A 12975-nucleotide genomic window follows, 5' to 3' on the forward strand; every position below is an offset into this window, starting at 1 on the left:
CCATAACCAAACCGAACCAAGTTCGCACACCTCTTCACTTTCAAGTTTCATCTGTAATTGATAGTCAACTTAATTACATCTCTTTGACTTTTTCATTGCCAGGATAATTTGGTTACGTGACCTGCAACACACCGAAAGCACTATTTCAACAATATTATTATTTACAAATCTTACCAGAAACTGTTATACTTGAATAAGGCTGCTTCTTGCAAGCCAAGAAAGCTAGATGATGGTTACAACCGCAGTAATTGGACTAAGGGCGTTGGGTTCATCTTCTTACTACTCTGATATCACTGAAACGCTATCAAGCAGTAATGATTTAGGAATCATATCTGTCCCGATTAAGAATGTGATCACCGCCAAAAGATCATCCACTTATGGCCATGGTTTTGTATCCAAACGACATAATCAAGATAAGCGCTATGTCAGAGCTCTAAAGCAGCATGTTGACACCGGTTCTGATTCTTTAACTATAGAGAAATGGATTAAAGGAATTGAAGAGTTGGAGGACGAAGATTTTGATCAAGAGTTTTCAGTTGATGCGTTACTGTTGTTACAGAAATCTTTATTGGAAAAACAGTGGAATCTTTCGACCGAGAGTGCGTTGACTAAAGTCAAACCGATAGAGGAAAGCAGCAAAAGGGTTGTTGTCAGTGGTTCTGTGAAATCTGCACGTAGACGTAGATTAGATTCTAAATATGAAGCTGGTGCAAATAAACAGATGAAATTTGTAATCAGTTCAGAGTTGCTCCAAACTCATGCGAGTGATAGATTGTTAACTCATGATGAGGTGGCGGTTTTGTCAAAAAAGATTAAATCAGGCCAACGGTTGGAAAAGTGGAGATCAAGGTAACTGAATATCATATGTATATGTTTGTAGGTTCTACATAGATACTGAATTTTAGGAAGTTTGTTTTATGGGTTTGGTGATTAAAATTAAGAGTTTTTTCAGACTGAAGGATAAATTGGGATGTGAACCTTCTGAGGCGCAACTTGCAGCGTCCATGAAGATTTCACGAGCCGAGTTGCAAAGAAAACAGATAGAGTGCAAGTTAGCGAGAGAGAAGCTAGCCATGAGCAATATTCGTTTAGTAATGTCGGTTGCTCAAAAATATGCTAACATGGGAGTTGAAATTGGTGACTTAATCCAGGTGTCTTTTAATTTCAGTTATGTTTAATAAGCGAATGAGTATATTCATAATTTATAACTTCACATTTATTTTTGTAGGGAGGTGTAATTGGACTACTGCGTGGGATAGAGAAATATGATTCGTCAAGAGGGTTTAAGATATCTACTTATGTTTTTTGGTGGATAAGACAGGTGAGCACCATAAACCTATGCTTATTATAGTTACTTAAATCAAGGCGTTTGAATAATACACGTGATACTCCTTTTTAACTTTGATCTGTTTAAATTCAGGGTGTTTCAAAAGCATTAATTGAAAACAACTCTAGAACCTTACGGGTGCCTACCCATATTCATGAAAGATTAAGTGCAATACGACACGCCAAGGCTAAGCTCGAGGAAAAAGGAATAGAGCCATCAATCGAAGTAAGTTAAATGATGCATTTACATGAATTATATTTTTATCACAATTTTTAAACTTTAACTAATGAGCTATATCTTTTCGGTGATGTAGAATATTGCAGAAAGCTTGAACATATCAACAAAGAAAACCACTGGGGTACTTGAATTGCTTACAAAATCTTGTTTATGCTTTCAGTTCTCTTCAATTATTTCATTTAATTAATGGCAATGTCTTTTTTTGTAGGCAAAATGCAAAGCGTTCTCACTTGATAGGCCAGTATCCCCTTCTTTAAATGGTCTTCCGGGTCAAACCTTTCACAGTGTAAGTCTGGATATTTCCACTTTTATTTGTAATTCACACACGCGTGCATAAACACGATTAATACCACATAGTTTATTAGTAATAAAAATTAATAATATTTGTTAACACATGTTACTATAATATTATTGCAGTATATGGCCGATGATCATGTGGAGAACAACCCTTGGCACGGAGTAGATAACTTGGCCCTCAAGGTACTTAACATGTTTTACAACAGTCATCTTTTTTGTTATTTATTTATGATCTACCAACTTTACCCTTTTACACATGCCCTTGTGGCTGAAACAACCATACATTGGAGAGTGATTAACTGATTATGATATTTCATTTTCTAAATCTACACTAGAAAGCGTCAATACATGAACATTTTTTAATTGTTTGGTTGTTATTTTGCAGGATGAAATGAACAAGTTGATGGCCACAACTTTAAGGGAACGGGAAAGAGAGATCATACGTTTATATTATGGTCTCGATAATGAGTTCCTTTCCTGGGAAGATATTAGTCGAAGGTACCAAATCAATTTCTTTATTTTTTTAATCTGCAAAATGTTAATTGGGAATTGATTTTATGTTTATTAATGTAGTGTTCAAGTCATCACTCCCTTCTTTTTAGAACGGTTTAACCCTACACTTAACTCGTCTAGGTTGAAATGGGTCAAAACTGGTTCAAGTTGAAACGAGTCACTTTTTATTAGGGGTGTCAATCGTGTCAAGTTGATGGGTTGAAATGTTCAACACTAACACAATCCATCTACTTATCTGTGTCAAAAACATCAACCCTATCTTGCACGCACAAAGTCATGTAACCCGAACACGACCTGTTTAACCCATTTAGCTAAATGTGTCAAACGAGTTGGCAGGTTGGTTGGTAATAATCAAGTTGTAAGTGTTAATCGGGTTGATGGGTTGAAAATATGGGTTAAACAGGTCAACTCAAAGATGACCTACTTAATTAAACATGTCAGCTCGAAATCTCAAATATGACCTGTATTTAAAACTGGTTAGATATGCCAACCCAAACTTGATTATTTCGTGTTGTGTTTCAGTTTGGTGCCCCCTACTTTTTGTTACGTGTTGAAATGAGCTTGGTCGGGTTGGGTTGACCAAAAAGTTTTGAATTTCTAAAAGTAAATAATACATTAATCATGGCTTACAATTACAATATTAGCAGGTTGCATGCATTAAAAACATATTAGGATTTCTTTTAACTTTAACCCGCTTAGGTTTGAGATATAAAAACAATCAAATCATTGTTCCGTGTTAAAAAGGGTAAAATTGTAACTATCAATCTTAAGCGTGTTGCAGGATGGGGTTGTCAAGAGAACGAGTTCGGCAAATTGGTCTTGTTGCTCTTGAGAAACTAAAACATGCTGCGCGGAAGACAAATCTCGAGGCTATGCTAGTGGAACATTGATCTGTTTGCTATATAGGACTAGGTAAAATGGCTGTATATACAAACGATAGATACATATTACAAATATACTTTGTATGTAAAGGCTTGATACATTACAACAACATTGATTGTGCATAAAACGTGTATACCATGTGAAGATATACACGTATCATAAGATTTTGTTGTTTATCTGTGTGTTGATTGCAGGTGTGATCTTGGTTTCTGCTGTTTATATGTATCAATTTATGTGATTGTATGTGTTCGTCGTCTCTGTTCTCTATTACAATGTTGTGTATGATTAAATGATAATTGAAAATAGTTTGAACTAGTTTTATACCCGTCCGGTGGACGGGTAGTCTAATGTCATAGTGTCAAACATATTTGTTTAAGATAAAAATATAATGCATTTAACTTGTAAGCACAAAACTGACCAACTACACTAAAAGAACAACACAAACTATTGCTTATTGTTATAAACTTATAATGACAGAACTATATTTCTTTGCATTCAAATAAAAACACCATATGCTTAAAAATTGCCCAAAATGTATGAAATGTTTCATTAAAAGGGTTCATATTTACATAGACATGTTTCATTAAAGGGTTCATATTCACATAAACATTATAACATAACAATAAATACTAATACTGATGGCACTAATGTTATAGATGTGACCGATGAAAGAGGTAATCCTCATGAAGCTTCATCCGCAATAGCCGATTTGCCAATTGTAATCTCTTCAAGACTAAAAATCTATAAATAAATATGTTTTAAAAATTACACGCAATCTGTATAATATATCCATGCGTCGTTTACAACTAACAAACTGTCAAAAGTTATACCAGAACCAATCTTTATTAACACTTTCAGCTTCTTCAACCTTGATTACAATATAAAACCAAGGACCCTTACAACAATCTCTTAACTCTTCAATACACAGATAAGACTATGACTCCTAACAATCTATCAGACTAACGATTCACAAACACAGTGAATCTAACCCTAGACTGCTACTCACTCAGAGATCAAACTAAACGGAAGCGATAAAACTCAAGAGACGATTTCAGTATTTATGTGTTGTGTGTTTCTCAATAGAGAAACAGACCGTTTATATAGAGACGAGAAACCCTACTGAGGCCCATAACACAAGAGGCCTAGTAGAAGTTAAAGTCACAAGACTTCACCAAAGCCCATCAAGCATCCTTAAGCCCAAGCTCCTCAACATAAACCTTGAAGTCCATTCCTAAAACAAAATAAACACAATTATTAGAACTATAAAATGACCAAAATATTATATTGAATTGAAACAAAGAAATTACCATAATAAATATAATCTGGTAGTCTTCCAACACCCCCTCTCAATTTAATAGCCAAACATATCAAACATTTGCATCATCTTACATATTTCAACATGTTGATTTATTAAAAACCCTTTGTGAATATATCAGCCACCTGATTCTTGGATTGAATGCTCAATGGGTTTATCCAACCTTTTGAAATCTTGTCCCTTAGGAAAAACAAATCCAACTCAAAATGTTTTGTTCTATTATCGAAAACAGGATTTTCTGCAATAGATATTGCAGCAGTATTATCACAAAACAAGTTAACAGGTAAACCTATTTCCACTTGAAGTTCTTTCAACAGATTTACAATCCACATTACTTCACAAGTAGCAGCACACATAGCTCTATATTCTGCTTCTGCAGAAGATCTAGACACGGTGTCTTGCTTCTTACTTTTCCAGGAAACCAATGAATTTCCCAAAAAAAATACAATATCCAGTAACAGATCTCCTAGACTCCAAACACTTAGCCCAATCTGAATCTGCATATACCTTTAAACCAAACATTTGAGTTTTGCTAAATAGAATACCTTTACCAGGTGACCCTTTTAAATACCTGAGGAGTCTTATAGCAATCTTCAAATGAGAATTTGAAGACTTATGCATATACTGACTCAAATAATGAACAATATAGGCGATGTCAGGTCTAGTATGAGACAAGTAAATCAGTTTGCCAACCAGCTTTTGATATCCAACTACATTTTGTAGTATGATATCATCCTTTTTACACATAGCTGTAATAATAAAGTGTTGCTCAATGGGATTTCTTACTGGTTTGCATCCAATCATGCCATACTCAGCAAGAAGATCCAAGCAATACTTCCTTTGAGATAAACAAATACCAACATCTGATTTAATGACTTCTATGCCTAAAAAATATTTTAGTTCTCCAAGATCTTTAATCATAAATTTAGTTTTAAGAAATTCCTTAATTTTAACTATTTCAGATTCAGAATTTCCAGTTAAAACTATATCATCAACATAGACAAGTAGAACTATAAACACAGACTTATCATCTTTAAAAAACATAGAATAATCACACATACTTTGAACAAACCCAAGTTCAACTAAAACATTCACAAGTTTTTCATTCCACATCCTAGGAGCTTGTTTAAGCCCATAGAGAGATTTATTTAATTTACATACTCTAGACTCTCCTTTAGAGAAATACCCTTTAGGAAGATCCATATAAACATCTTCATTAAGATCACCATACAAGAAAGAATTATTAATATCTAATTGATATAAAGACCAATTATTTTGAACTACCAAAGGTAAAACAACAGTAACTAATTTCACAACAGGAGAAAAGGTTTCAAAAAAATCAACCCCTTCCTTTTGACTATAGCCTTTTGCTACCAACCTAGCCTTATATCTTTCTATCTCTCCTGAAGATTTATATTTAATTTTATATATCCATTTACACCCTATGGTTCTTCTATTAGAAGGTAATTCAACTAGTTTCCAAGTATTATTTCTATGAAGGGCTTCAATTTCATCATTCATGGCAGTGATCCAGTTTGAATCACTAGAAGCCTTAAAAAAATTCTTTGGTTCACTACTCTTGGTTAACATAGTAGCAAAACACATATTAAGTCCAGACAAGTTTGAATAATTAACAACTTTCTCAAGACCATATTTAACCTTCCCTTCTACCACATAATCTTCAAAAGTCCTAGGAAAAACAATATTCCTAGTTGATCTCCTAGGAATAGTTGGAATGACATATTCAATATTCTCTCCCTCAGAACTATCATTTATCTCATTACTTCTACCAACATCCTGAACCCTTCCAAGTTCAGGACTTGAACTACTAGTACCTTGAGTATCAGCCATACCATGAACCCTTTCAGGATTAGTAAAGGTTCTAATGGTTTGCTGGTTATTAGGTACACAATCAGTAGATACAAGTCTAGAACTGGATTGCTCAGACCGATGGGCAAAAGACTCAGAATTATGATTCTCATCATAGGGTATTGTATCATCCATAGACTGTTTGGGAATATCATCATCATACAAATCAAAAATATTTAAACTAGTTATATTACCATCATTCAAAACATTATTTTCAAAACCAGAGTTATCTTTAAAAGGAAATATAGTCTCATAGAATTTAACATCTCTTGAAAACAAAGTTTGTTTTCTCTCTAAACTCCAAAGTTTATAACCCTTTTTTGATTTGAATAACCTATAAAAACACATTTTTCAGCATTACTACTGAACTTATCAGTTTTATTAAGAATTGTACTAAGCATAAACACCCAAACAATCTCAGATGACTTAAAACAGGTTTAAAACCAAACACACACTCATATGGAGACTTACCATTTAACACAGACGAAGGTGTCCTGTTAATCAAGTAAACAACATTCAACACACAATCAGACCAAAAATTTAAAGGAGTTCCTCCTTGAAATAACAAGGCTCTAGAAACATTCAACAAGTGTCTATGTTTCCTCTCAACAATACCATTTTGTTGAGGGGTATGAACACAAGTTGTTTGATGAATGATACCATTCTTATTACAAAACTCACTCATTTGATTATTAATAAACTCAGATCCATTATCAGATCTAAAGGTTTTTACAATTTTACCAAATTGAGTTTTGATCATATTAACAAAGATTTTTATATAGGAAAACACTTCTGTTTTATGTTTCATTACAAAAACCCAGACAACCCTTGAGTGATCTTTAACTATTATGAGAAAAAACCTAAATCCTTCTCTGCTTGGGACCCTATAAGGACCCCAAACATCTAAATAAATTAGTTCCCCTAGACAATTAGTTATATGATCACTTAAAGGAAAAGGCTCTCTATGTTGTTTAGCCTTGTGACACACTTCACAAGGGGTATCATACTCAATTTTATTTAGTTTTAAAGTATCCTTTAATACATTTAAAACCACATCAGAAGGATGACCAAGCCTAACATTCCACAGATTTACACTACTAAAGCTACCACAACACACCTTATCAGATACAGAGGAACTACCACACATATACAGACCATCTAGCTGACTACCAGTCACCGGAACATTCTTTGTTAAAGAATCCTGTATATAACAATGAGTTTCATTAAAAAATACTATCAACTTGCTATCCTTTGCAAGCTTATGAACAGACATTAGATTTACATAATAATCAGGAACCACAAAAACATCACACAAAGTAACTTTCTCATTTAACTTGATATTACCAATTTTAGTTACTAAAGCACTAGTTCCATTAGGATGTTTTACCCTAATGTTCAAATCAGATACATCAAGTTGATTTATTAAATCAGCATCAGTCATAACCATATGCTGATTTACCCCTGAATCCACAACCCAACCAGGCCTGGACTCAAGTTGCTTAGAACTAGTGAAACAAAACACAGGTTGTTTAATGCTATTACTAGAAGGACTAACAATACCTGAAGCATTATGACTTTGAGTGTTATCACTGTTTTTATTGTCCAATAAACTCAACAGCCTAGTAATTTGATCAGAAGTTAATCCAGTGGGAGAAGCCTTTGAAGTACCTGGACTATCACTAACAACATTGTTACTAGTAGCAATTTTTTTCCCTTGATTAGTCCTAGGTTTCATCCATGCAGGATATCCAACTATTTCAAAACACCTTTCAACACTATGACCAAGTTTATTACAATGAGTACACTTTACATTCATATTATAATTCCTGTTTGGAATCTTCTTATTTTCAACAAATTGACTAGATTTAGAAACAAACCCAAACCATTGAGTCTGTCCCTTCACAGAATTGTTAGCAAAATTCCTATGGGAATCTTCTCTAGAAACAATAGCAAATGCATCTTGAACAGTAGGTAATTCTTCTTTTATTAATAAACTTGTCCTAACAAACTCATACCCACTATCTAGTCCCATTAAGAATTGCATAAGTTTTATGAGATGACTAAAATCATTAAATTGTTTCGATGCATTACAAGAACAAGCAGGCAACTGCAAAATCTGATCTAATTGCTTCCACATTATATTTAATTTGTGATAATAATCAGACACCGATTGACCATTTTGACTAAACATATTAATTTTTTGATACAAACTGAACACAACCGATCCATCAACTTTATCATAAGTTTCCTTTAAATCCTTCCACACTTCTGTAGCCAATTTAGAATAAACTTGGCCCAGATATAATTCCTCAGACACAGAATTCAACAACCAAGTAAGGACAATGGAATTGCATCTATCCCATTGTCTAGCAAGCATTTCATTAGTATTTGATCTAACACATGTTCCATCAATAAAACCAATTTTATTTTTAACTTGTAAAGCCAATAACATAGCATTAGACCAAACCTTATAGTTTTCAGTCCCTTTTAATTTTATACTGACTATAGTAAGGTTACTTGAATCACTAGCATGAAGATATAAAGGATCGCTAGCCTCAAGTTTACTAACCAAAGTATCATTCACTTGATCACCCATTATACACACAACAGATGGATTACACAATAAACACAAAGGAATCAATGCACACAAAACCTAAGATGCCTAAATGCACACAAAAGAACCAGGCTATAAAGCCTCTGGCATCAACTTATTTATGCCTATCAATGAAAAAAACAAGAAAGAATCAGAAAGATCTCACCAAGGGGCGCCCAAGTTAGGGTGTTCCTTCCAAGGGTCAAGACCTGCAACCTTCACTTAGGGTTACAAGCCTTGACAGAGAATATTATTGTAGAAGCCAGAGACCAGCAACAAGATATCACCAATCTTGACTCCTTCAGGATAGTTGCAATCGAACTTCAAGATCTAGGGTTTCGACGAAACCCTAATTTACAGCAATTGACAAATTAATGACCAATTGAACCAAGAATCAGAGCGTTGAAGGCTCTGATACCATGTCAAAAGTTATACTAGAACAAATCTTTATTAACACTTTCAGTTTCTTCAACCTTGATTACAATATAAAACCAAGAACCCTTACAACAATCTCTTAACTCTTCAATACACAAATAAGACTATGACTCCTAACAATCTATCAGACTAACGATTCACAAACACAGTGAATCTAACCCTAGACTGCTACTCACTCAGAGATCAAACTAAACGGAAGCGATAAAACTCAAGAGACGATTTCAGTATTTTTGTGTTGTGTGTTTCTCAATAGAGAAACAGACCGTTTATATAGAGACGAGAAACCCTACTGAGGCCCATAACACAAGAGGCCTAGTAGAAGTTAAAGTCACAAGACTTCACCAAAGCTCATCCAGCATCCTTAAGCCCAAGCTCCTCAACATAAACCTTGAAGCCCAACAATCTTGACCCGGCCCATTCCTCAAACAAAATAAACACAATTATTAGAACTATAAAATGACCAAAATATTATATTAAATTGAAACAAAGAAATTACTAGAATAAATATAATCTGGTAGTCTTCCAACACAAACACATGCTCAGAGAAGTTAAGATGTAATATTGGTCATCAACTTTGGAAGTCAAACCAGTCTCACGATATTGATGTGCAAGACTATAATGGTCTGGTTCATTGAAGAACATTGGTAATATGGCCCATTTTAGCTTTATTTTTTCACCCACTGCAATTAAGCTCTGATTCTTAATATCCCCATTTCACCCACTGCATTTAAGCTTTATTTTTTAATACGGCCCGCTTAAGATTATATGTATAGTCATAAACTAAATCAATCCATTTATAAGTAAATGGATTAAAAGTACCAACTCTATTCTTAACCATATCAGTTAGTAATATAAGTATGACCAAAGTTGACTTGTTTTCACATATATATGTGGAAATTTCACTTTCTAGCAAACAACATTATTACCTTCTTGTGGTACAAAACTGGTAAAGACACTTCATTTATGATGTTAGATATACTCTCTGCAGTGAACAAAAAGAATTGAAACTTTCACAAGACATTAAGAATAAATAACTTGACGAAAGAGGGTTGAGCGTTTGCATTCTATCACATACCCGTGAGGCCAGGTCCATAGTTTCCTAACTGCACATTCTTGAACTATATGTTTATTTGAAAGCTCTTGATCTATATAAATTGGAAGGAATGATGGTGTACAGACTAGGCAGAAACTATTTTAGCAAGTAGTAAAAGTAAAAAAATTATGCATTTTCAATTGAAAAGAGGAAAATATAAATTTAAAGAGAAGAAATTTCTAATTATTGATTTACCTTCCAAGATGAACAGAACTGTTTAAAATTATCATGCAGACAACTATTGTGACGGAGAGCATTGACTGCATCAACTGAGATTTATAACTATCAAACAAATATTTCTTCGACAAGCATTCAACAAACCTTAACTTTTAGTTACCTTTTGGTACAAATCCTCCTGCACATGAACACATAAAATCAATAATAACAAATATATGGATTGAAGATAACCGCATTATTAGCATTCAAATTACTATAATTGTTACCCCAAGTGTATCTGTTAGTTGGTAGGCGGTCCATTAACATGCTTCATAAACTGAACCAAAATTATATGAAATAATTAAATCAATATGGAAAACACATATGCTAGTGTTTTGGATAAAAATCGACTAAGGATAATGTATCCAAATCTGTCAAGTGAGGTATAGTGCTAACACGGCAATAATGATTTTATAAATGTGGTCTTGATGAACACAAGGATTTGATCACGAGGGAAAAAACCCTTAATTACGATAATCTATACTTTGGTCAAAAACTAACAAGGTAATTTTTGGTCGAATTGCTTCGGTCAAAGATTAACAAGGTAATCTTTGGTCGGATGGTACGTGATTATAGTAATCTCCGACACAAAAAACCCCGGGACGGTGAAAACTATCACCGTCAAGTTTATTAATAGTAAAAGGTGATTACAAGGTTTGGAGTTATTGATCAACAAATACAATGAAAGCTATGTGTGTATTTTCTGATGAGCTAGCAGCTAGAATACGAGTGTAAATGTGAGCGTGTGTATGCCTAATGTTGATCGTAACTCAGTTATATAAAAAAAATATTAAGTAACTAACTAACAACTATATCCTATAAATCCGCTAGTCTTCCACTCTTCATCATCGTGTGCTTTGACCACGTGCTAATAGACTTTTAGTAACGAATTAAATGGTGGACTAGGTCTAGGAACCATTGTTGACATTCAAACATCAGTCTTCATATAATAATCATCCATCAGTAGCAATGTTGAGTAAGGATCTTGGATCCATATTCCAGCTAGAGAATACTCCATGAGGATAATTGATGCCTGCATGTCTTAAAGTCATCATACATGTCTAACACATCACCATACTAAACGCAATCATTAGTAAATAAATAATACCGAGGATCGTCGATCCTTTATAACCTGAAACATATCTCAAGGATAATCTATCCATAAGATAGTTAAGGATTAAGGATCCTCAGCATAAAATTCATGCCCTAGCAATTGCCCCCAAATTGGCGGGTGATTGTGTAAAACAGCTGTCATTTTGAATTTCAAATCCTTGCAAAAAAGAAGGCGATCGACGTGTGTCAGGCGGTTTAATATCTACAAACCATAATTATACACCGCCTATATATGCGATGATTATAACTCTTTTATAACCACAGATCCAGGCGTTTCTCAGGTATCCTTCTTTCCTCTTGTTTATTTTCTTTTAGCATGTCGACTATTTCTGTACCCTCTTCGTCTTCTTCTTTCAATCATATCAACCTCGATGATCTTTATCCACAAGGCATCCTCCAAGCCCCCTCTTTCGAGGTCTGTAAATTCACTGATCTGGAAATCGATGAAATCCGATCACACTTTCCAGCCGATACAGTTTTCCGACCCTTCGACTCTACAACCCGTAGCGATAGTATCTCGAAAAACTGGGTTTGCTTTCCGGCCCAACCGTTTTTGATAGGTTACAAGTATCTTTTCCCGATTTCACCCAAAGGTTCTTCACCCTAACAGGAATTAGTTATATACAGACCATGCCGATGTTGTGGAGAACCCTTCATACCATAGAGAGGATAATCAAAGAAGAAGGAGTTGAGTTCGGCTTAGCAAGATTAGCATACCTGTACAATCTTGTTACCCATGGTTCCAAACGCTTCGTCTTCAAGTCGAAACCTCACCAAGAAATTCCTATTTTCAAAGTCACCCTTAATGGTTCCCTCTGGAAAAACCAATTTTTCTTCGTAAGAAGGGATTCCATTCCGGGTGGAACTAACCTTCCCAAAAAGTGGATACCAAAGGGTAGGATCTAGGATCCTTAGGTAACCAAGGTAGGATACTTTATTCTTCTGCTAATAATTTTCATTGCTTGTGTAGTTGAAAATTTCGATTTGATGTCTGATCTACCTGGAGTTGAAGATAGAGTGAAGAAGTTCCTTTCACTAGATCCTGCAATTAGGACCTTTCAAGCCAAATTCATTGAAGCTTTTCA

At 34.3% G+C, this 12975-nt stretch overlaps 2 protein-coding genes across 2 annotated transcripts; one reads left to right on the top strand and one right to left on the bottom strand.

The window, feature by feature from the left end:
* LOC143574031 (RNA polymerase sigma factor sigA-like) lies at nt 1-3420 on the top strand. Its single transcript, XM_077058760.1, has 9 exons — nt 1-849; nt 953-1151; nt 1229-1321; nt 1421-1552; nt 1641-1685; nt 1773-1850; nt 1982-2044; nt 2247-2359; nt 3156-3420. The coding sequence occupies exons 1-9, from the start codon at nt 227-229 to the stop codon at nt 3262-3264; spliced, it is 1455 nt and encodes a 484-aa protein (XP_076914875.1). The 5' UTR covers nt 1-226; the 3' UTR covers nt 3265-3420.
* Nucleotides 3421-4437: 1017 nt separating this feature from the next.
* Nucleotides 4438-9036, bottom strand: LOC143574026 (uncharacterized). Its single transcript, XM_077058755.1, has 6 exons — nt 7723-9036; nt 7558-7641; nt 6912-6934; nt 5143-6774; nt 4735-5078; nt 4438-4487 (listed from the first exon to the last, which is right to left on the bottom strand). The coding sequence occupies exons 1-6, from the start codon at nt 9034-9036 to the stop codon at nt 4438-4440; spliced, it is 3447 nt and encodes a 1148-aa protein (XP_076914870.1).
* Nucleotides 9037-12975: the final 3939 nt, after the last annotated feature.

This window comes from Bidens hawaiensis, unplaced genomic scaffold (genome assembly GCF_021521415.1).
Source record: "Bidens hawaiensis isolate Kalapana, Puna unplaced genomic scaffold, B.hawaiensis_p1.1 tig00026820_1, whole genome shotgun sequence".
Classification (NCBI taxonomy): Eukaryota; Viridiplantae; Streptophyta; class Magnoliopsida; order Asterales; family Asteraceae; genus Bidens; species Bidens hawaiensis.